Consider the following 25962-nt stretch of genomic DNA (forward strand, 5'->3'; position numbering starts at 1 on the left):
GACTAACATAATATAATAAAAAATCATTAAAAGAAAAAAGAATCAGAGTATTACAAATGCTGTCTTTTCTGTCAGATTTGATTATTACATCGGTTAGCTATTGCTGCATACAAAGCATCCTAAAATAAAATGGCTTAATATAATATCTTTATTATATAAGGGGAGCTTAAGGTGGGAGTTGTTCTGATCTCTGCAGGGTTCTCATGAGTCCTTAGTCAGGTGTGAATCTATAGACTGTGCTTCTAAGGCTTATCCATGGGGTGTGTAGCTGTAGTGCTCTTCTGTCTTGAACCAACTTATGTCATCTTACTCCTTTTATATATGTAGGTAATCTTCTAGTATTAGAGAAAAAATAATTTTATCAAATGAGAATTGTCTTAATTTAATTCCACTATTTTAATAACCACATGTAAAACTCCGCTTTTCCACAGTTGGACAAGAGCTCTCCCACCCCGATAGGTGTGACCCAGCTACGTGTGCTCCAGATCTGACCCTGAGTCATGCACCACTAGAATTTTTAAATTCCAATGAACTTATTGGAGCATTATTACCTGTGATAAACTGTACATGTTTAAAGTGTACAACTTTAGGAATTGAGGGAGTCATTGAAAAGTCATGGGTACATACTGCATGATTCCATTTCCATAGAATTCAAGAAGGTGCACAGTAAGCTCTCACTACTTCATTGTGCAATTGTTAGGGTGTAATCCCTCCAGGCTTCATTTTCTTCTGAAGGCAATGTGGAATCATAAACCTAACTTCAAACCTAACTGCCTGATGTTGTGATGAAAGATGAAATGTATGGAAATGCTTTGTTGGGTTCAAATAATGTTCAAGACTAACGGGTTGTGCGTATGTAAATGTATGTGAATTCATACACATTTTTACTTCAAGAAAACATATTCACATGCTTGGAGGTATATGCACAAGGGTCATAATGCTCATTATTACCCATTATAACCATATCTATTGTGTTGAAATTCTTGAGAGAAACTTCTAGGGTAAAGAAAAGAAAAGAAGGAAAGCTTACATTCACATGATATTGTAGCAATGTGGAAATTCAGATTAAAAAAATTAAAGTAGAACAGCTGGCCTTAATTTTAACAGTGAATCCTTTTTCCTGTCTTACTGCCCAGAACCTCATATACAGAACCAAATGGATATTTATGCTAGGAGAACTCATCTATGCCAGCTAATAGGGCTGAATATCTCCAAAATAACTTTAGATTTTTCTTTCACTTACGGTAGGGTTTCAACACAAAATGGCCTTACCCAAGGAAGCTAAGTGAATGAATTGAGAGGCTTAAATTCAGTTTCTTCAAAGAAAATTTTTGCTGGACAAATGCCATTGGCTCTTTCCTATTGCTGCTATCACCAATTACCACACTGAAGTTTAAAAGAAACAAATTTACATTCTTCCATTTCTGGAGGTCAACTGAAAATGAATGTCATTGGGCTAGAATCAAGAGGTCTCTGCAGGACACAGACACCTTAAATTCCTACTGCCTTGTTATGTGATTCTGGATAACCATTTTTTTTTTAATCCACAAAAATGCATGTCTTTCCAAACTCTTCTTGGTACCTGAACAGGATCCTCATTAAAGTCAAGTTTTTTAAAAGAAATTGAAGAAGACACAAAAAGATGGAAAAACCTTCCATACTCATGGACCAGAAGAATAAACATTGTTAAAATGTCTATGCTGACCAGAGCAATCTATACTTTCAACGTCATCCCAATCAAAGTACCAATGCCATTTTTCAAAGAGCTGGAACAAACAATCCTCAAATTTTTATGAAACTAGAAAAGACCCTGAATTGCAAAAGAAATGTTGAAAAAGAATAACAAAGCTGGGGGCATCACATTGCCTGATTTCAAGCTATATTACAAAGCTGTGATCACCAAGAGAGCATGATACCAGCACAAAAACAGACTAATAGATCAAATGAGCAGAATAGAGGGCCCAGATATGGATCCTCAACTCTATGTCAACTAATCTTTGGCAGGAAAAAATATCCAATGGAAAAAAGACAGTCTCTTCAATAAATGGGGAAAGGAAAATTGGACAGCTATACACAGAAGAATGAAATTCAACAATTCTCTTACATCATACACAAAGATAAATTCTAAATGGATGAAAGACCTCAATGTGAGGCAGGAATCCATCAAACGCATAGAGGAGAACATAGGCAGTAACCTCTTCAACATCGGCCACAGCAACTTCTTCAAGACATGTCTCCAAAGGTAAGGGAAATGAAAGAAAAATTGGGATTTCACCAAGATAAAAAGCTCCTGCACGGCAAAGAAAAACAGTCAACAAAACAAAGAGGCAAACCACGGAATGGGAGATGTTTGCTAATGACCCCACAGATAAAGGGCTGGTATCCAAGATCTGTATACAATGGAATATTACTCAGCCATCAGAAAGGATGATTACCCAACATTTTCATCAACATGGATGGAACTGGAGAGTATTATGCTAATGAAATAAGTCAAGCAGAGAAAGACAATTATCATATGGTTTCATTTATTTGTGGAACAGAAGGAATAGCAGGGAGGATATTAGGAGAAGGAAGGAGAAAATGAAGGGGGGGAAATCAGAGGGGGAGACGAACCATGAGAGACTATGGACTCCAGGAAACAAACTGAGGGTTTTAGAGGGGAGGGGGGTTGGGGGATTGGCTAGCCCACTGATGCGTATTAAGGAGGGCATGTAATGCATGGAGCACTGGGTATTATAGGCAAACAATGAATCATGGAACACTACATCAAAAACAAATTAAGTACTGTATGGTGACTAACATATAATAAAATTTTTTTTTAAAAAAGAACTTCTCAATCTTAACATCCAAATGACAAATAATCATGTCATTAATTTCTTTACCTTTTTTATGCCCTAAATCCTCTTTAACCTCATGATCAAAGGGCAACTCAGACATGAGCCAGAATTTCTGCCCAGTAATGCCCTGGGAATGCAAACTTCTGGCTGAGAGTCCCATAAGTTATTCCTGCAAAAACATACAAACCTTTCCAACCTCTCCCAGTTACCTGGAAGGGAATCTCAATGGTAGTCACTTTTAGTACAGTCCAGGCCATTATGACTACTCCTTTCAAATATTAGAAGAAATGTCAAAAATAAGAAGAAGTAGATTATTCTTAATATTCTCAGTTATGTTTACATTGACTATTATATCAGTCAGCTGTTGCTGCATAAACCATGCCAAAATAAATGATATAAGATGTTGTTGTTGTTGTTGTTGTTGTTTTCCAATTGCATGGGAGTCTATGTTGGGCAATTCTTCTGGTTTCTTCTGGTCTCCTCATGAGGCTGGGGTCTGCTGCAGGTCAGCTGGAAGTGCTCCGCTAACCTTGCTGTGTTCTCACATTTGCAGGCTTGCTAATGGTAGGCTGGTCTAGGTTGGCCATCATTAGTGCAACTGGGCTGTGCTCCACGTGTCTTCTCCTCCTACAGCAGGCTAGCCTGGATTTGTAAGCATGGGTACAAGGTAGGGTTACAAGAGAAAAGCAGAAACACAGCAAAGCCCTGTGAGGCACACTGTCATTTTCAGCATACACTATTAGCCAAGGCAAATGAAACACGAATTTCAGCCCAGATTCAAAGGTGGATAAATAGACTCCATGTCTCAATGGGAGGAGCTTCACAGTCACATTGTGAAGTCCATGGATCCAGAGATAAGTGGTGAATGGGGACCATCTCCGTAAAAGGTCTACCAAAAGTGTAATTTTCAATTCAATAGTTTTATTGGTGCAGAACATAAAATCAACATAATGACAATATAGTAGAGTACAATATAGTGATTCGACAATTCTACACATGACTCAGTGCTCATCACAGTGAGTGTGCTCTTAAGGGTTGAGTCTGCAGGATTTTCTATGTTTAGTTATATCATCTGTAAATAAAGTCAATTGTATTTCTTTCTTTCTGAGTTGGATGCCTTTTATTTCTTTATCTTGCCTGATTGCTCTATCTAGGTCCTGCAGTATTCTGTTGAATGGGAGTGGTGAGAGTGGGCACTCTAATTTTTTTCTATTTTAATGTTTTTTTTAATTATATTATGTTAGTCACCATACAGTACATTCCTGGTTTCTGATGTAAAGTTCGATGATTCATTAGTTGCGTATAAGACCCAGTGCACCATGCAATACGTGCCCTCCTTACTTCCCATCACCAGTCTGTCCCATTCCCCCACCCCCCTTATCTTGTTCTTGATCTGAGAGGAAAAGTCTTCTAACCTTTCACCATTGAGTATGATGTCATTGTGGATTTGTCATATATGGTCTTTCATGCTGAGGTATGTTTCTCCTATACCAACTTTGTTTCAGGTTTTTTTTCTTTTTAATCATGAAAGGATGTTGTATTTTGTCAAAACCTTTTTGCATGTATTAAGATGGTCATACATTTGTTTTATTTTATTATATTAATGTGGCGTATCACATGTATTGATCTGCATGTGCTGAAACATCCTTGTATCCCAGGGATAAATCTCACTTGATCATGGTATATAAGCCCTCTGATGTGCTATTTAATTCAGTTTGGTAATATTTTTTGAAATATTTTGTGTCTCTGTTCGCCAGGGATATTGGTCTATGATTTTCTTTTTTTCTTTTCTTTTCTTTTCTTTTCTTTTCTTTTCTTTTCTTTTTTTTCTTTTTTTTTTTGTACTGACCTTTTCTGGCTTTGTTATCTGGGTAATTCTGGCCTTGTAAAAGGAGGTTGAGGATGTGGTCTCCTTCGTAAGTTTCTGGAAGGGTTTGAGAAGGATTTTCATTAGTTCTTCCTTAAATGATAAGTAGAATTCACCTATGAAGCTCTCTGGTCCTGGGCTTTTCTTTGCTGGGATATTTTCGATAACTGATTTAATAGCCTTACTCATCATTGGTTTGTTAACATTCCCTATTTGTTCCTAATTTAGTCATGGTAGTTTGTGCATTTCTAGGGATTCATCCATTTCTTCTAGGTTTTCCAATTGTCTGGAGTAAAATTGTTCATAGTGGTCTCCTAGATTCTTTGCATTTCTATGGTATTGGTTGTCAGGTATCATCTTTTGCTGCTGATTTTATTTATTTCCACCTTCTCCCCCATTCCTTTTCTTTCATCTAACTAAAGGTTTGTCAATTTTGCTTAAGTTGTTTGCATATTTATTGCAGGTCATAATGCTCAAATAAGTTAATTAGAATTTAAACATTCTAGGGGTGCATGACTCAGGGTCAGATCTGGAGCACAGGTAGCTGGGTCACACCTACCGGGGTGGGAGAGCTCCCTTCCAACTGTGAAAAAGCAGAGTTTCACATGTGGGTATTAAAATAGTGGAATTAAATCAAGACAATTCACATTTGATAAAATCATTTTTTCCTCTTAAACTAGAAGGTTAACCTACATATATAAAAGGAGTGGAATGACATAAATTGGCTCAAGACGGAAGAGCACTACGGCCACACACCTCATGGATCAGCCTAGGAAAAACAATTAGATGCAAGTAATGAATCATGGAACTCTACATCGAAAACTAGGAATGTACTGTATGGTGACTAACATAATATAATTTAAAAAAGAAAGAAAAAGAAAGAAAGAAAGAAAGAAAGAAAGAAAGAAAGAAAGAAAGAGAGAAAGGAAGGAAGAAAGAAAAAAGAAACACAATGTATAGATGCACACCTGACCACGGATTCATGAGGAGCCCTGCAGAGATCAGAACTCCCTACCCTACAACCTCTTCAATAATAAAGATGTTACATTAAGCTGTTTTATTTTAGGATGCTTTGCACGTAGCAATAGCTAACTAATGTAATAATCAAATCAGGCAGAAATGACAGCATTTGTAATCATCTGAATCTTTTTATTCTAGGCCTTTTTTCAGATAATTGAAAGTAGCCTTCATGATTACTCTGTTCTTCAACATTATCTCATGCAACTGTATTAAAAAAAAAAAAATGACTCCACTGAGGTCCCTTAGAGGTCACATGGAAAGGTTGGAAGGACATGCATGTGTGCCCACAACTTGTGACTCTGAATCACACACCTGGACAGGAATCCAAGCCTGCTGGTGAGTCATCCTGTGGTTATGAGGATGATACATAATTGATGATACTGATGTTCATTTGCTGCCCCGTTAGAGGTTAGGACAACATTTTGAAACTGGGAGGCATTTCATATGGAGAAATGGAAGGAATCATATTTGTGTGTAGCACTGGAAAATTTTAACCAGAGTCCAGAAAATAATTTAATAAGACCTCAAACATGCCAACAGTCTTTCATTCTAATGAATATTCCTTACAAATGTACCCTGATATTCCATAATTCAATGAGTAGATAAAGTGCATGAGAAGGAAATATTTTGCATAGAAATAAATGTATTATTTAATATTTTTCTTCATCATCTTTATAGTGATTCTAAGGCCATATTATGTAAATCTATTTTTCCTATATTTGTCTTTTTGTGTAGATTTCACTTGCATACCGGTCTTTCAATATCACTTTTTTTGTGAGTGACTACGATAGTCATGATAGACATAAGTTGTGTAAAAACAGGATCCTAATGTGTAGAAAAATCCCCGAGATTGGCTATATCAGCCAGTACGTCAAAGTCTGCATTCCCAGGAAGAGCAGTGAAGGTAGTGATACACAAAGGAATGATATTCACAAAAGGGAAGCACAGTGGTCTCAGATTTTTCTCTGTTATAAATTTATATAAATAGCTGTTGTGGCCAAAAGTAGATTTTCCATAAGAGTAGTATTCAGACAAATCACAGAAAAAATAGTCACTATGATATATTTTGAGAAGAAACTATTCCTAGCAGATCCATGTAGTCCTTTGAAATAAGCAGAAAGTCCAAATATTTCACATCCAAGGTTAGGAATAACATTGAGAGAGTAGGCAAATTACAAAAGGAAAATCTCTTGGGTATCAGAGGTATCACAAAGCTTACTAAATTGAGTTACATATATTGTACAAGAGGTAGAAATAAAAAAAAAAATTAGAAATTTCAGGGGAAAAATTAGAAGAGGCATACTCTACTTCCATAATTCAATCAAAGAATCTCAACATTTGGGTCAGCCTTGGGTCCTGCAATTGTGGTCACTTCTTCAACCCTGGACAATTGACCCTTTCAGAGCTGCCATCCCAGAGAATCTCAACAGAGCCTCCTTAATGTCTTTGTTCCTCAGGCTGTAGATGAAGGGGTTCAGCATGGGCGTGACCACCGTGTACATCACCGAGGCCACGGCACTTGCACGGGAGCTCTGGGTAGCAGCAGAGCTAAGGTACACTCCTAGGCTCGTAAAATAAAATAAGGAGGCAACTGAGAGGTGAGATGCACAGGTGGAAAATGCTTTATACTTGCCCTGAGCTGTTGAGATCCCAAGTATGGAGGAAGCTATCTTAGAGTAAGAGTAAAGATCCCAGTGAAGGGACCACCAGCCAGCAACACAGCTGCAAAATACATCACCATGTTATTAAGAAAAGTATCAGAGCAGGCGAGTTGGATCATCTGATTGAGTTCACAGAAAAAGTGGGGGATTTCCACCTCTGGACAGAAGGACAGCCGCAACACCAGTAAACTTTCTAACAAGGCATGCAGGATGCTTATGATCCAGGAAACCAGAACCAGCAGTCCACAGAGCCGAACGTTCATGATGACTGTGTAGTGCAGGGGGTGACGGATGGCCACATACCGGTCATAGGCCATTGCAGACAGGATAAAGTCATCTAACTCCGCACAGAGTAGGAAAAAACACATCTGGGTGAGGCAGCCTTCATAAGTGATCACTTTTCTCTGAGTCTGGATGTTCAGCAGCATCTTGGGGACGGTGGTGGAGGTCAAACAGATGTCTACAAAGGACAGGTTGGTGAGGAAGAAGTACATGGGGGTGTGGAGGTGGGAGTCAGAGCTGACAGCCAGGATGATGATCAGGTTTCCAAACACAGTGATCAGGTACATGGAGAGGAAAAGCCCAAATAGGAGGGGCTGTAGTTCTTGTCCCTCTGAAAATCCCAGAAGAAGAAACTCTGAAACTCCTGTAAGGTTCCCTGGCTCCATGGGTTAGAGGTAACTACCAGGAAATAGAAAAACAAATGACTAATTTCACACAAACAAGTGTTTTTGTAACCTAGTATAAGTTCTCCCACTTATATTCTAGAGCCAGGAAATTAGTTTTAATATTTGTGTGTGGTCTTGTCCCCATTAGGGCACCCTTAGCACCATTTCTCATCAGAAATTCCATTTCAACCTTAGACTGTTCCCAAGCATAATGCAGACTTTTTTTTTTTTTTTTTTTTTACTGAGAATATTTTTCATTCCGGTGAGGAATACACACTTAGTATCGACCATGTTCTAGGCACTGTTTGGGCGATGAATATAGGGTGCTGATAAACAATGTCCTTACAATCCTATGATGGAGAGAAAATATAAGCAAATACTAATAATCAAATAACATGTCAGAAGGTGACAGGAACTGTGAAGACAAGGAAAGCAGGTATAAAGGAGTTGATGGGGTGTCAGTTTTTATACTGGATGTCCATACAAGACCTGCAAAGAAGGTGACATGTGAATAAGACCTCGAGGGAGATAGGAAGAGAGATAGGTTATCTCAGGTAGTGTGTGCCCAACAGGGGCAATGGCCAGCGCCAAGTCCCTGATGAAGCTGCTTGATTCAGAAAACCAAGGCTCAAAAGAAAGCCAGGGTGGTGAGGGGAAGGAGCAAGAAGGAGAATGATGAGAGATGGTGACAGTGTGTTGAGGAATGAAGCAGTCACCCAGCACCAGCTGAAACTTCAAGATACAGGGATTCCTTCATTTTATTAATTTTGCAGAACTTTCTTAATTTTGTTATAAAGATGTCCCATGAGTCGAAATAGACACCCCATTAGGAACTTCTGTTGATTGAGTTCTGGCCTCTGTCAATAAGGGTCACCTTAGAATATGTGAGCCCTGGTACTCCTGCTTTGAGGACTGCCCTCAGTTCACAACACACACACACACACACACACACACCATGACCTCCTGGGCTACCGACTGCCATGACTTTTTCACCCCCAGCCAAACTAGTTAGGCCAGCAGTGGATACACAGCAAGCTTGCCAGATCTCATTATCTTTCTCCTAAAGAATGGAGAAGTGGAGGGCACCTAAGTGGCTCAGTTGGTTAAGTGTTTGCCTTTGGCTCAGGTCATGATCCCAGGGTCCTGGGGTCAAACTACACCTTGGGCTCCCTGCTCAGCCAGGAGCCTGCCTCTGCTGCTCCCCCTGCTTGTTCTCTGTCTCTGTCTTTCTGTGTCAAATAAACTAATAAAATCTTTTTAAAAAAGAATTCAGAAGTGGTACCCAGAAATTCCTATGGACAAATAAACTTGGGGATAACTACTGATATGTGCATTTTCTGCCTAATATCAATCTAAAGAAACATGGGTGATCAGATCAGTAAAAACAGAGAGAAAAGAGGGGAAGGACATGGACATGAGAAGGAAAACAGATCTAATAGTGCAGGAGGCCCTCGAGAGACCAACCAGGAGGAAGAAAGAGTCTCTTTGGTTCTGGTGATATTCCTGCTCTCCTTGGATCCCCTTGATGCCAGCCAAAACATTAAAGGAGGAAAAAGACAGAGGTAGTGATATTTTCATGGCGTGAAACACATCATAGATGGACTGTTCTGAAAGAAAAATGAGCAAAAGGTATAAACCAACACTTCACAACAGGAAATATACAAAGTAGAACAGCAGGTGGGCAGTTTTAATATCAAGGAGCAGAAGGCTTGCATTCCTGGTGGCCAGTGCACATTTATTTGACCAATCACTGTTTATTTGCCTTGTTGGGGGGTGAGACAAGGAAGCAAGTCCCTTCCTCACTTGTCTTATGTGACATCTTTTCTTTGTTATTCCTGTTCTTTGAGTTTTGATGTGTTTTTTTTTTTTTTAAGATTTTATTTATTTGACAGAGACAGAGACAGCCAGCGAGAGAGGGAACACAAGCAGGGGGAGTGTGAGAGGAAGAAGCAGGCTCCCAGCGGAGGAGCCTGATGTGGGGCTCGATCCCACAACGCCGGGATCACGCCCTGAGCCGAAGGCAGACGCCCAACCGCTGTGCCACCCAGGCGCCCCTGGGTTTTGATATTTTTGACAAGTCCAATGGACACTCTCTAGTTCTGGTTCTGGTCTTTGCCCAGATCCTGCACCTGCTATAATAATTCATCCTTACTCAAGATAGCTTCCCATGTGATTTTTCCATGAGGACCTTATATCACACACACACATTGATTTTACTGCTTTCTGCCTTTGCTATTATGGGCAGGACCAAGTGAGCAGAACACTCATGTGCATTGTTCCCTTTGTTTTTCCCAAGCTATGGGAGTACATGTGTCTTTATATAAACACACACTGAAGAAATTGAGGACCTATAGAATAAGAAGGATGGCAAAGGAGATGAAACCCATTAACTAGGGTGATTTTACACAACTGTATTAAACAAACCTAAAAGGAATGTCGAAAACAAACTGACCAAGACATACCACACACTTATTGACTAGTATCAACGTCAATTAGTAGTTAATTTAGCAAAGAGAATATAACATAAAATGTATCTAGAACTTTCTGGCACATAGTGGTTGTTCTGTAAGTATTTGCTGAATAAGTTAGAAATTAGATCCCAGTAGAGATAGGCATTTAATAGATGAGAAGATTGTACTTCAATTGGAACAGACTGGATGGTTGAATAAAAGCTGGCACAAATGGCTATCTGTCTGGAAGGAAATGAAGTGGTTCCTTATTTTACCCACCTTTAAAATATCAGAGAGATTAAGGACACCACCGTAAAGGTAAATAAATATTTGTAAATGAACATAGAAAAAGTGCACGTGAAATCTACAGGTGGGCAACACCATCATGATTAAGGTGAGATAATCAGAAGCAAAAAGAAAGGCATATTTAACTCTGTAAAATTTAAACTTTATGTATGGTCAAAAATAACCACCCATAAATCAGTTGAATAATAATAACTCTGTAAAAATCATTTGAAATGCAGTTCAGTGTAGCAAATAGGCATGAAATGTATGGACAAATAATAATAATAATAATGGTCAAAGGAATGGGGATCCAATATACAAATCTATGCTCAAGGTGAGTGATAGTTTGAGAAAACAACAAGAAAGACTTCTCTCTCACACCCATCAGCTGGGAAAGCCCACGAAGAGCTGCCTTGCTGATTGGGACTGGAACTTCCTAACTGGCAATAAAAGGGGCGCTTTCTAATTTGAGGGGTAGAAGAGGGAAGTGTGATGATGGAGAAACAACCTGAAGAGAACTATAAATACTAAAAATACAGATACTCTTTAACTTAGGGTTTCTCAGTCTCTGCACTGACTAACACTCTGGGCCAGATCCGTGTCTGCGGTGGGTCTCCCTGTGCATGATAGCATGTTTAGCACCCTGACCACCACCTGCCCCTCCCCAGTGTGATGGTGACAACTGTCTGGATATTGCTTCAGTGTTCCCTGGGTGACAAGATGGCCCCTGGTTGAGAAGACCATTTTAATTTTTTATTTTTATTTATTTATTCTTTTGATGTAAAGTTCGATGATTCATTAGTTGCGTATAACACCCAGTGCACCATGCAATACGTGCCCTCCTTACTACCCATCATCAGCCTATCCCATTCCCCCACCCCTCTTCCCTCTGAAGCCCTCAGTTTGTTTCCCAGAGTCCATAGTCTCTCATGTGGTCCATATATACAATGGAATATTACTCAGCTATCAAAAAGAACGATTTCTCAACATTTGTTGCAACATGGACAGCACTGGAGGAGATAATGCTAAGTGAAATAAGTCAAGCACAGAAAGACAATTATCATATGGTTTCTCTCATCTATGGAACATAAGAACTAGGAAGATCAGTAGGAAAAGGAAGGGATAAAGAAAGGGGGGGTGATGAGAAGAGCTTTTTAAGTTAACAATCCCCAAATATTTTTCTGGCAGTGACACAATAGTATTTCCTTCAGAAAAATATGAAGGACCACTGATTGTGTGAATAGTACAGACACCCCATGAAATGTTCAAAGACATTGAGATAAGGACCTAGGATTATATCAGTTGATTGAAGGCAAGTTCAAGAGAAATTGTTAAGAATAAAGGAAAAGTGGACACAAGGAGAAAAAAAGACTGTACTAAAACATAAAGAGCATTTATGCTGTGCATAGGGTCCTATCGAAGCATTTGTATGAAAGTGCATGAATATGTATATATGCGGAAAATGGAGGAGAAGTTGTAAAAGAAACAGAACTTATGGAACAGAGAATGTCAGTGAGAATGACATTAGGTTAAGTCTATTGTTTCTAAACAACTGTACTGAATGAAAACAACAAAATGGAATGAAAAATCTGCCACTGACTTATATAAAGACCTACAAGAGCAATAACTTAATGACAACAACATGGGTCACTAATTCTGATTCAAGATTAAATTGCCAAAGACTCGGAAATAAAAGGATATATCTGAGGGGCATTTACACGTGGGGAGGAAGCAGTAACTAAGGTGTAATTTCATCTTATGTAAATATCTAGGGATTCAAGTAGGCTTATACAACACAAAGGTGATCTTTACTCAAATGGTAAAGAAGAATGTCTTCCAGATGATGGCCAAAGAGGATGCAACCTTCAGAAACAGACCTAATCACAAATGGCAAAAAGAACACTAAGGAATAACGGAGATGGGAAAACAAGTCAGAAACATGCATAAAGGATAATTTATCATCCCTAAAAATGAAGCACTTTCTTTTTCTTACGTAGCAAGGACCAACACGTGAAGAATGTTGAAGGGCCTACTCAACTGTTTCAGTAAGAAAAAGAAAAAGGAAAAAGCAATGCATGAGAAGAAATGTACAAAATGATGATTACAGTTAATAACACAGTGTCTCAGATGGGACAGTCACCAAGAGAGTAAAGTTTAAAAGTCCTCATCACAAGAAAAAAACCTAGTGACAATTCATGGTGTCAGGTGTGGCGATCATTTTGCATTATATACAAGTATGGGATCCTTTTGTTTTACATCCAAAACTAATAGGATGGTATATGTCAATTATAACTGATAAAAAATATTTTAAACAACTGAGAGAGCACAATATGACTGACTGATAGATTTGGTCACACAAAATTCATACACTTCCATAGATTCCCCACAAATACATTTCTGTGGCATACAAGAACTAAATGGCCAGCAGTTTATATAAAAACTCCAATTCTTGGTTAGAAAAGATCAAATTTTTATCTTATGTCTTTCTTTTATTTTTTTTTATTTTTATTTTTTTATTATATTATGTTAGTCACCATACAGTACATTCCTAGTTTTTGATGTAAAGTTCCATGATTCACTACTTGCGTAGAACACCCTATGTCTTTCTTTTAAAGATTTTATTTCCAACCAATCCCTGTACCCAACACAGGGCTCAAACTCACAACCCTGAGATCAAGAGTCACATGCTCCACCTGCTGAGCCAGCCAGGCACCCCAAGGATCACGTTTTTTAAAAAGAAGAAAAAAATCCATTCTTATAACACTATCCAAAAGCAAAAGACTTGCATAGACAATTTTTAACAGAGAAGCTACCAAATAACCAACAAACCCACAAATACAGTCAGCCTCACAGGTTCTAACATAATGCAAAGTAAAGCTCATTAGCAAACCCATTTTCAACTACCACATATGTTTTTTTCAAGTGAATTCCCAGAATGAGAGAAGACAGTGTGTGTATGTTTCATGCACCACTATTGCAAGGATATATTTGCAATCATCCCTTGGTCTGGATCTTTCTCATCCATGTGGAAACATAGTCTAGGATGCCCCATCTTAAAATAAAAGGACATGCCCTCACTTCACTGTATATCTCTCCACAGCTAATACCCTATTTGTGAATCCTTCCATTTCTGTTCTACTTTTACTGGAAGCACTTTATGCCTCCCCATTCCTTCTAACCAGCTTCCATTTATACCAGTTAATTATCAACATTACTACTTGCGCTTCTGATTGCAAGGTTCACTTTTCTTTTCAGCAACCTAAATAAATACATTCATTTATTGGTAAAGCCAGAAAACAGCTACTGTGACCTGTGGCATCCTGGCTATGCTGGATGGATTCTCGGTGACCTTCGGTAGAAGTCTTGGCTTCTGTTCCCTCTGATCCTCTCCTGCAGTACCTGCTGGGCTCTTGAACTCACCTGCATGAGAACTCCAAGAGAAGCTTTTCCTTTGCAAGTCACAATTCCTCCTTGGATAGTTGTTGATGGAGATCAAACTCTGTTTGCAGACAGGACAGCAGGAAGGTGTCAAGCATTGGTCTCCCAGGCAGACGTAGGACTCCAAAGCAACAACAATGCTCTGTCCAACCAAAATGCCCACCATGGGGTTCTGTAGCAGAAGAGATATTTACAGCTCTCCACATCTGCTCATTAGGCACATTTCTCTTGGTGCTCCCACCATTAAGTGCATGATTTCTCCTGGGGAAACTGGTCTGGACAGAATGGAGATATTTCTGGATGGGTCTCTGTTCCTAGGAGACCACATTGTATTCCAGGTGAATTCAGTTTGTATTACTTTTTCTCCATTAATTATCCCATTTCCAGAGGTCTAATCTTCCCAGCACTTGATCACAACCCTGGCTTCAAGTTTTCTCGAAAGTCTAATACTGAGGAATTCGTATGACTTGTTCCATTAGGTCTTCAAAGGATTGACCTATGGTGGGGACACAACCCCTGATATCTCTAGAAAATGGTGCACTGGGTGTTATACGCAAGTAATGAATCATGGAACTTTACATCAAAAACTAGGGATGTACTGTATGGTGACTAACATAATATAATAAAAAATATTATTTAAAAAAATTTTTAAAAAGAAGTGCATTATTCTAATTAAAAATACACACTAAAAAAAAAGAAAGAAAATTACCATTTCCTTCTTTGAGAAAGGTGAGACCTTTGTTCCTTTATTACAAAATCTTGGGTACTGCACTCCTTGGCTGCATGATGGTTTAGCCAAAATAATTAGGAATGTCACAGTTAGATCACACGTTAAGAACTGGCCTTCAGTCCCTCATTTGAAGTGTTTATTAATTGTGAGATATACATTCACACATCATGTACCACAACCTAACTTAGTACCTCATAGGGCATGTCACATTTATTTTTGACAAATGTTCATTCTCTGCAGTGGTACTTTTATGAACTCCATTCTCTGTTGTAGAAATGGGGCTCAGGGGGATTTACGTTCTGCTCTAATGTATAAAGCAAGGAAGGGATGGAGTTTCGATTAGAATTGTGTCAGAATGTTTTTAGTTCTGAAATCCTGGCATGGTGGTTCTCAACTGGGGATATTTGGCCATGTCTGGGGGCTGCTCCCAAACACCTGTAACCCACAGGCCAGCACCCAGCAAAAGGAATTATCCAGCCCCAGTGTCCACAATGAGAAGGTGAGAGATAGGATTCTAGACCAGCTCTTCTCTACCTTCACTGTCCATACAGATCACCAAAGTTCTTAGTTAAAATTCAAATTCTGACTCATCAGGTCTCCAGTGGGTCCAGAGATTCTGCACTTTTTAAAAAGTTTTTATTTATTTATTTACTTACTTTTTATTTCGAGAGAGCACAAGTGGCAGCTGAGGGAAAGGGCAAAGGACAATATCAAGCTGACTCTGCACTGAGCGCAGAGCCCAATGTGGGGCTTCATCTCCTGACCCTGAGATCATGACCTGAGTCAAAACCGAAAGTAGACACTTAGCAGACTGAGCCCCACATGTGCCCCTAGAGACTCATTTCTAATAAGCTCCCAGGTGGTGCTGATGCTCAGGTCCTGGTCTGTGGAGCACAGCTTGAGAGCAAGGTTGTGGTCCTGTGTTAGTGTCCCGTGTAGGTAGTTTTAGGTCTTCTCCCACAGGAATCTTCCTTGCACATATTTTTGAAAAGAATAGTTTTTCACTCACTCTTTGGGTGATGAAAAATTCTGTGCTCAATTTTTTAAGTAGAAGGGTTCTTGAGGGATATCAAATAATATGTACAAAAAAGATTTTGGAGTAGGCACCAGATGGACCTCCAAAAGATGTCATCCTGAAGAACGTGTGAAAATGTAGCTTATTTAGCAGAGTAACTAAGACAGCAGATGGAATAAAGCTACTAGTCCTTATCCTACAATAAGAAGATAAGCCTGGATTTTCCACATTGGACTAGTACAATCACAATGGCCCTCTATATATGGAAGAGTAAGGAAGAAAAATGGAATCAGACAGAGACTGGAAACTATTGTTGTGCTGGTTTCACAGATGGAGGAGATTCCCTGAGCCAAGGAATGTGGGGGCCACTAGACACTGGGGCGGGAATGGGGATGTTCTCCCTGGAGAATCCAGAAGGGTCATAGCCTGAAGATATCATTATTTTAGCCCATGAGACCCCTTCCATACTTCTGATATTTAAAAGTTTAAGGGAATTATTTGTTTTGAGACACTAACGTGGATATCGTTGACATCAGTGAAAGGAATCTAATGCAAATATTTATCCAATATGATATTGTTTGCAGGAACTGAGTTTGAACTTCTCAAATTATTCAGTTAGCTTCCTTTGGGCCAAGGCATTTAAAAATTTTTTTCTTATGTTATGTTAGTCACCATACAATACATAATTAGTTTCTGATGTAATGGCCAAGGCATTTTGTGTTGAAATCCCACATTAAATAGAGAAATTGGACCTAACTTGGAGATATTTGGCCTCATCAGATGGTACCGCAATTTCCCGGTGCATAAATGTCAATATGGTTCTAATTTTGAGGCCTTTGAGGCATTAAGATAGGAAAAGTAATTCATTATTAAAATTAAGTCACCCAAAATTTTTTTGTAGAGATTTATTTGCTTGAGAGAGAGAGTTGGGAGGAGCGGCAGAGGGAGTGAGATAGAAACTCAAGCAGACTCTGTGGTGAGTGTGGAGCCTGACTCGGGGTCAGTCCCAGGATGCTGACATCTCGACCTGAGCCAAAATCAAGAGTCCGACACTCACTGACAGTGCCACCCAGGTGCCCCACCATAAAAATTTTGTAAATTAAGTCACTCATTCTACTTTAAATCTTTCTGTCAAAATTTGTACATTTTTTCTATTTCATATTCACGCAAACATTCCTTTTCCTTTCAATATTCTGCAACTTTCTCTCAAGTTTTCTTTCAACAACATTGTTGGGATTATAAACCAGTGTGTGAATGTGTGCACACATGTGTGAGCCTGATTATTTGAAAGAAAGATGTGCACGAGTGCACACACTCACATACACACACACACTCCTCACTCCCAAGTGTTTTCTTTGGACTTGACAAGGTGTATCCAACACTTTATTTATTCCTTGCAGCATTCATTTCAAGTTCCACATTGTCTTCAGAAATAAGGTAATGGATGTCCAGGTGAATTACATATTTAACAATAACATAAAAATGTAGGTAAAACTTCCTGTGCCTCTTCTCAAGTTCTTACAAACAGACCCGTACAGTATGTATGCTTGATTCAAGTATGACGTCTTTAATTCAGCAAAATGAACTCTTAATATATGTGCAGCTTGTTGTATGTAATTACATAATAAGTATGCAATTATACTCCAAAACTTAGTGAGAATTTAAATTCTGGTGGTGTATGACTCATGTCAGACCAAAAGCACATGTAGCTGAGTCCCACCTGACAGGGGTCAGAGAAACGTCTTATAGTCGGGAAGAAGGCGAAGTGTCACATATGGGTATAGAAATAGTGAAATTCAATTAAGGCAATTTACATTTGGTAAATTATTTTTCTCATAAACTGTAAGATTAACCTTCATATATAAATGGAGTCAAATGTATTAGTTGAAGAAAGCAGTGGACTACAGCTCCACACAACACCATGGATGACCTTTAGAAGCATGAGAGACTATGGACTCTGAGAAACAAACTGAGGGCTTCAGAGGGGAGGGGGGTAGGGGAATGGGATAGGCTGATGATGGGTAGTAAGGAGGGCACGTATTGCATGGTGCACTGGGTGTTATACGCAACTAATGAATCATCGAACTTTACATCAGAAACCAGAGATGTACTGTATGGTGACTAACATAATGTAATAAAAAAAACATTAAAATAAAAAAAGACAATGTAGAGACTGTTAAATAGCACAGGATACATCAGAACAACAGCCCACCAGGCAATCTCTTTCAACAATAAAGGCGTTATATGAAGACACGTGTTTTCAGAAAGGCTTGTGTGCAGTCTTAGGAAATGGATACAATTATAAAAGAGACCAGAACTGAGAACAGGGAGACAGTTCAGTGATAAAACATACAAGACACTAAGCAAACCTTCACCTCAGTGAATATCCCCCTCAGTTGTGGACACCAGTGTTCCATGCTTCAGCTAAGAGACGCACAGCGTGAACTGTGATGTAAACACAGAGAAAAGAAAAAGAAATATTTTGGAGCCCAAGACTTAAAGGGAACAGTGTTAGAGTCCACATTATCAGGCAGAGGACTGAAGGTAGTAACGTAAAAAGATGGACAGACTCTAGGTGAAAACTGGGATTTTGTATTTTCATCTATAATAAAGTCACGTGAAGGGCTTAGTGGCCAAGTGTAGATTCTTCCATATGAAGAATACAACTCATGAATATTCCTTTGAGAAATCTAGGGAAAATTTATTTGGCATGATACAAACCATTTGAAATGAAAAGATTTTTAAGAAATCCAACTTGCCCCATGTAAGATATGAAATTTCCAGCCATTTGTGCCCATGTAACTTACGAAATTTCCAGGGTGGGGAAAATACTGGATTAAAACAGATAAGGGGAAACTGTCAATATATCAGAGAGAAGAGAAGTTTAATAAAGTGAATTACATAAATGTACAGAGAAGTTGAATTCAAATGAATAGAAATGCCAGAAAATATATAGAAAGAGCAGATTCTACCTCCACAGCCTGATCGAAGAATGGCAGGTCCAGGCTCTGAGGCTGTGAGCCCTGCAATCATGGGCACTTCTTCAACCCCAGGACGATGGGCCCTCACATCACTGGAACCCCAATGATTCTTTTCAGAGCCCTCTTTATGTCTCTGTTCCTCAGGCTGTAGATGAAGGGGTTCAGCATGGGGGTGACCACCGTGTACATCACCGAGGCCACTGCACTTGCATGGGAGCTCTGGGTAGCAGCAGAGCTAAGGTACACTCCTAAGCCCATACAAAAAAATAAGGAGACAACGGAGAGGTGAGATGCACAGGTGGAAAATGCTTTGTACTTGCCCTGAGATGATGACATCCTATGTATGGAGGAACCTATCTTAGAGTAAGAGTAAAGGATCCCAGCCAGAGGACCACCACCCAACAGCACAATTAGAAAATACATCACCATGTCATTAAGAAAGGTGTCAGAACAGGCAAGTTGAATCATCTGATTGGGTTCACAGAAAAAATGGGGGATTTCCACCTCTGTGCAGAAGGACAGCTGTAACACCATTAAGCTCTGTAACAAGGAATTAAGAACACTCATGATCCAGGACACCAGAACCAGCAGTCCACAGAGCCAGGGGTTAATGATGACCATGTAGTGCAGGGGGTGACAGATGGCCACAAAGCGGTCATAGGCCATCACACTCAGGAGAAAGTCATCAGAGCTTGAAAAGAGTAGGAAAAAGTATATCTGAGTGATACAACCTTCATAGGTTATGAGTTTGCTCTGAGTCTGGATGTTCCACAGCATCTTGGGGACGGTGGTGGAGGTGAAACAGATGTCGACAAAGGACAGGTTGGCCAGGAAGAAGTACATGGGGGTGTGGAGGTGGGAGTCAGAGCTGACGGCCAGGATGATGAGCAGGTTTCCACACACAGTGATCAGGTACATGGAGAGGAAAAGCCCAAATAGGAGGGGCTGCAGTTTGGGGTCCTCTGATAATCCCAGAAGAAGAAACTCTGAAATTCGTGTGTCATTGTCTGTTTCCATGTGGTGGTGGAGACTACAAAGAAAGAAAAAAAATAGCATGATAATTTTTCATTTTTTAAATTTTCATTTAAATCCCAGTTAGTTAATATACAGTGTAATATTTCTTTCAGGTGGACAGTATAGTGACTCAACACTCCATACAACACCCAGCGCTCGTCACAAGTGTCCTTCTTCATCCCCATCACCTATTTCACCCATCCCCCCACCCACCTCTCCTCTGGTAACCAGCAGTGTGTTTTCTGTAGTTAATAATAGTCTGTTTCTTCATTTGTCTCTCTTTCTCTCATTTTTTCCCCTTTGCTTCTTTGTTTTGTTTCTTTAATTCCACATATGACAGAAATCATGGTATTTGTTTTTCTCTGACTGACTTTGGTGGCTTAGCATAATACACTCTAGCTCCACCCACGTCAGTGCAAATGGCATGATTTCATTTTGCTTTATGAATAATATTCCTCAGTATGTGTTTGTATATATATGTATATATCATATATACATACACACAAACATATATACAATAGCCATATATATATGTATACACACACACACACACACACACACACACACACATCACAATTTTTTATCCATTCATCTATCTATGGTACTTGGGCTGTTTCCAGATTTTGGCTATTGTAGGTAATGCTGCTAAAAAGATTTGGGTGCATGTATCCCTTTGAATTAGTATTTTTTTAGTCTTTGGGTGACTACATAGCAGTGCAATTGCTGGATCATAAAGCAGTTCTAGTGATAGGCCGGTGATGGGTAGTAAGGAGGGCACGTATTGCATGGTGCCCTGGGTGTTATACGCAACTAATGAATCATTGAACTTTACATCAAAAACCAGGGATGTACTGTATGGTGACTAACATAATATAATAAAAAATATTATTATATAAAAAAATAAAGCAGTTCTATTTTTAACTTTTTGAGGAAACTCCACGCTGTTTTCCAGAGTGCCTGCACCAGGCTTTCCCACCAACAGGGCCAGAGTGTTCCCCTTCTCCACACCCTCACCAAAAAAATGTTGTTTCTTGTGTTGTTGATTTTAGCCATTCTGACAGGTGTGAGGAGATACTGCATTGTACTTTTGATTTGTGGCAACTGGGCATTATTAACAGAGTGATGGGCTACCATTTCTATTTTGTTATCAAGAAAGAAAAATACATTTTTTAGTATTGATCTGATCTAAGGGAAGTTACCTGACACCTCTGATTAGGAATTCCTGTCCATTCAGCCCTTTCCCTAAGAGGGCAGGTATTACAGTTTTAATGAGAAATGCTTTCCTGCATTTGAGGAATATATGTTGAGTACTGACATCTTCTAGAGAGAGAGTATAGGACTCTGAGATAGAAAAGTCCATACATCCTTTGGGTAAATACCTAGGTGTTCAGTAGCCAAAATCTGGGAACAACCCAGTGGCCATGAATAGATGAATGGATATAGAAGATATGATATATATGTGATATATATATATATATATATATATATATATATGAATAGTACTCATTCATAACACAAAATGAAATCATAGGGTAGTTCTATTTTTAACTCTTTGAGGAACCTACATAAGGTTTTCCAGAGGGGCTGCACCAGTTGGCATTCCCACCAACATTGCAAGAGGTTTCCCCTTTCTCTGCATCCTCGGCAACACCTGTTGCTTCCTGTGTTGTTAATTTTAGCCATTCTGACAGGTGTGAGGTGATATCTCATTGTACTTTTGGTGTGTATTTCCCGGATAATGAATGATGTTGAGCATCTTTTCATGTGTCTGTTGGCCATCTGTGTATCCTCGGAAAAGTATCTATTCATGTCTTCTGCCCATTTCTAGCTGGATTATTTGTTTTTTGGGGTGTTGAGTTTGATAAGTTCTTTATAGATTTTGGATACTAATCCTTTATCAGATATGTCACTTGCAAATATCTTCTCTCATTCTGAAGGTTGCACTACTAGGTATTTACCCAGGGGACACAAAAATACTAATTTGAGGGGTTACAGGCACCCTGATATTTATAGCAGCAAGGTCAACAACAGCCAACCTCTGGAGAGAGCCCAAATGTCCATGACTGATGAACGGATACAGATGTGGATACACAATGCAATATTACTCAGCCATCAAAAGGAATGAAGTCTTGCCATTTGCAATGATGTGGACAGAGTGTGTTATGCTGAGTGAAATAAGTCAAGCAGAGAAAGACAAACACCATATGATTTCACTCATATGTGGAATTTAAGAAACAAACAAATGAAAACAGTTGGGGGAAAAAGAGAGGCAAACCAGGAAAAAGAATCTTAACTATGAACAAACTGAGGGTTGCTGGAGGGAGGTGGTGGGGGCTGGGTGAAAATAATGATGGGGATGAAGAAGGGCACTTGCGGTGATGAGCACCTGGTGTTGTCTGTAAGTGTGGAATCACTAAATTCTAACCCCGGAACTAATATTGCACTGTATGTTAGGCAATTGAGATTTAAATAAAAACTTGGAGAAAAGAAAGAAAATCTAACAATCTAATTGTGAAGAAAGTACATATTTTTTTAAATTTTTTTATTATGTTATGTTAGTCACCATACAGTATATCTTTAGTTTTTGATGTAGTGTTCCGTGATTCATTGTTTGCGTATAACACCCAGTGCTCCATGCAATACGTGCCCTCCTTAATACCCATCACCAGGCTAGCCCATTCCCCCACCATCCCCCTCTGAAACCCTCAGTTTCTTTCCCCGAGTCCATAGTCTCTCATGGTTCATTCCCCCTTCTGTTTAACCCCCCTTCATTCTTCCCTTCCTTCTCCTATCGATCTCCCTGTTACTCCTTATGTTCCACAAATGAGTGAAACCATATGATAATTGTCTTTCTCTGCTTGACTTATTTCACTTGGCATAATCTCCTCCAGTTCCACCCATGTTGCTGCAAATGTTGGGTAATCATATTTCTGAAGGCTGAGTAATATTCCATTGTATATATGGACCACATCTTCTTTATCCATTTGTCTGTTGAAAGGCATCTCAGCTCCTTCCACAGTTTAGCTATTGTGGACAATGCTGCTATGAACATTGGGGTGTATATGGCCCTTCTCTTCACTACGTCTGTATCTTTGGGGTAAATACCCAGTAGTGCAATTCCTGGGTCATAGGGTAGCTCTATTTTTAACTTTTTGAGGGACCTCCACACTGTCTTCCAAAGTGGCTGTACCAACTTGCATTCCCAACAACAGCGTAAGAGGGATCCATCTTCTCCACATCCTCTCCAACATTTGTTGTTTCTTGCCTTGCGGGGATAGCAGTTCTCATATCAGACAGATCAGATTTTAAACTAAAGTCTGTAGTTAGAGTTACAGAAGGACACTGTATTACTCTTAAAGGGTGTATCCAACAAGTGGATATGACAATTATAAATATCTATGCCCCCAACAGGATAGCAGCCAGATACACAAGCCAACTCTTAACCAGAATAAAGAGACATATAGATAATAATACATTAATAATAGGGGACCTCAACACTCTGCTCTCCGCAATAGATCATCTAAGCAGAAAATCAACAAAGAAACAAGAGCTTTGAATGATCCACTGGACCAGATGGACCTCATAGATAGATACAGAACACTATACCCCAGAACAACAGAATACTCACGCTTTTCAAATTCACATGGAACTTTCTCCAGAATAGACCATATACTGGGTCACAAAACAGGTCTCAACTGATACCAAAAGACTGAAGGAAGTACACATTAAAAATTTTAAAAATCATGTTAGATGGTGACAGCTATTGTGAAGGAAAATAAAAAGTCAGTATAAAGAAGAGTGGCTGGTGAGTGTGCTAAGTTTTAATAGGAGATTAGGAAGTCCTACAAAGAAGGTGACATTTTAACAGAGGCTTCAAGAAAGACTGAGCAGGAGGCAGGAGGATATCTGGGGGAGGTGTGTGCCCTGCAGGGAAAGCAGAGCAAAGGCCCTGCAGAAGGCACTTACTGCAGATCTGCAGATCTCAACATGCAGTCAGTGCGGTGAGGGAATGAGCAAGAGGGAGAGATCAGAGGTGGTGGCAGAGACCGTTGAGGACCGAGGCGGCTTTCCTGCCACTGATGGGACTTCAAGACACATGGAGTCCTTCCTTCACGTGGTGTTCTTTGCATCTTATTAACTTTGTTCCTAGTTTCTGGGAATGGAGATAGATCCCTTCCTTATTTAAATCTGTTGGTTAATTAACTTTCGGGCATTTAAGGGTCACATACTGGAGTATATGACCTTGGGTACCATTGACCTGAGGACTGCTCATGCCCCCCCCCACACACACACAGTGCACTATGATTTCCTGGCACTGCATTGCTACCATGCTTTTCTCGCTCTCAACCACAATAACATTGAAAGAAATGATACAAGGCAAGCTGTCAATATCAGATTTCCTTTACCCCCAAGACTCTGTAAATAGTACTTAAATTCTACTTAGTAGACCTCCCAAGGACATGGAAACATGGGATTCCATTTTAATATGATCATCTTGTGTCCTGTATTTAAAGAAACATAAGAAAGCAGTTCCAGAAACACAGGACAGAAATAGACACAAGGGGTAAAGGACATCTAATAAGTTCAGGTGGTCCCTGAGAGACTGATGAGCAGAAATCTTCCCTGGTCCTGGCAGCATTCCAGCCCCAGTCCACATCCCCTGATGCCCACAGTAATTAACAAAGCAGGAAAAAATAATGTATCTAAACAAGAAAGGAGTGGTATCTTTATGTTGTTAAGACATTTTACTGATCGAATATCCCTCTAGAAAAATGTGCAAAGGGAATAAACCTGCAATCTACAACAGAAAATATACAATGTATGACAATAGAAGGGGAGTTTTAAAGATGAAATAATGAAACACCTTCCAAATGATGTTAAATGCAAAACTTTTGGAATCAGAAATCCAGGTTTAGAATGTCAGATCTACCACATATAAGCTGTTTGAACCTGGGAGAGACAACCAATCTGTTCCGAATATGAAAATCCATAGTCAAGCAGTGGGGACAGCAGCACCCGTCCTCCTAGGGTGGATGTTACTGTCAGTATATGCAGAAGCTTACGGTACGGTTCCTTCCTGTGCGTAAATACGTGATTCTCACTGGTGAAGGGATTTGGCTGAGTTTTTTCTCTTACCTCACAACTGTCTTCATCATTTCCACGCATCTTGGTCATGAAGTATTACAAAGTAAAACTAGTTAATGTACTTCTTTTTGCATATTAAATACAGTTTTTTTTATGTGAATACACACTGTGAGAGAAGATGCTGAGAAACGAATGTCTCAAGAACTGCTTTTATAAGGAAATAGTTACCTGCATGGGTCTGGGTCTTTCTGTAAAAACAGAATGTGCTGAAAAATACTACATCTTAAAGAGTTCACTGCACACATCTCCAAGCCAAATACTCTGATTTCCTGCTCCCCTTAGCTGCAAAACTCCTTGGATATGTTCTAATTTCACTGGACCCACTTTAGGTCTCCCATTTCCTTCCTCCTTCTCCTCTAACTGGTCTTCCATTCCCACCACATATTCTCAACAATGATGCCTGTATTGCTGAGACCAATGGACACTTCTCTTTTGAACACATTATATAAATAATTATATATGAGTCTATCTAGTCTCAGATAACTTCAGGAAAAGTTCTCAGCTTCCATTCTCTCTGATCCTTTCCTAAAATACCTTCTGAGCTCTCAGACTCACCTGGGTGGGGTCTATAAGATGAAAGTCTCTGTGTGAAGGTCTCAATTCCTTCCTGGATAGTTGATGTTGGAGACCAAAGCTGCTCCCAGAGAGGAAAGCAGGAAGCAGTGAAGCATGGGTCCCCCAGCCAGACTTAGGAACACAAAAGCAACAACCATGCCTTTTTTGCACAAGGATGCAACATGGCGATGGACTGCAGTGGAGGAGATATTTACAGTTCCCTGTGTCTGCTCACTAGGCGCTGCTTCCATTGTTACTCCCACCGCAGAGCACTTCATTCCCCGTGGGCCACTGAT

At 39.5% G+C, this 25962-nt stretch overlaps 1 protein-coding gene and 1 pseudogene across 1 annotated transcript; both read right to left on the bottom strand.

Annotated features, from left to right (window-relative positions):
- Window positions 1-7100: 7100 nt before the first annotated feature.
- Window positions 7101-8053, bottom strand: LOC125283817 (putative olfactory receptor 7A2; annotated as a pseudogene).
- Window positions 8054-19036: 10983 nt separating this feature from the next.
- On the bottom strand, window positions 19037-19969 carry LOC113250187 (olfactory receptor 7A5-like). The gene has a single exon (XM_048226979.1). The coding sequence runs from the start codon at window positions 19967-19969 to the stop codon at window positions 19037-19039; it is 933 nt and encodes a 310-aa protein (XP_048082936.1).
- Window positions 19970-25962: the final 5993 nt, after the last annotated feature.

This window comes from Ursus arctos, unplaced genomic scaffold, assembly GCF_023065955.2.
Source record: "Ursus arctos isolate Adak ecotype North America unplaced genomic scaffold, UrsArc2.0 scaffold_14, whole genome shotgun sequence".
In the NCBI taxonomy this organism is placed as follows: domain Eukaryota; kingdom Metazoa; phylum Chordata; class Mammalia; order Carnivora; family Ursidae; genus Ursus; species Ursus arctos.

What these genes read in the sequence shown, in the direction of transcription:
- LOC113250187 (XM_048226979.1), bottom strand. Translation starts at nt 19,969, where the DNA reads ATGGAAACAGACAATGACACACGAATTTCAGAGTTTCTTCTTCTGGGA.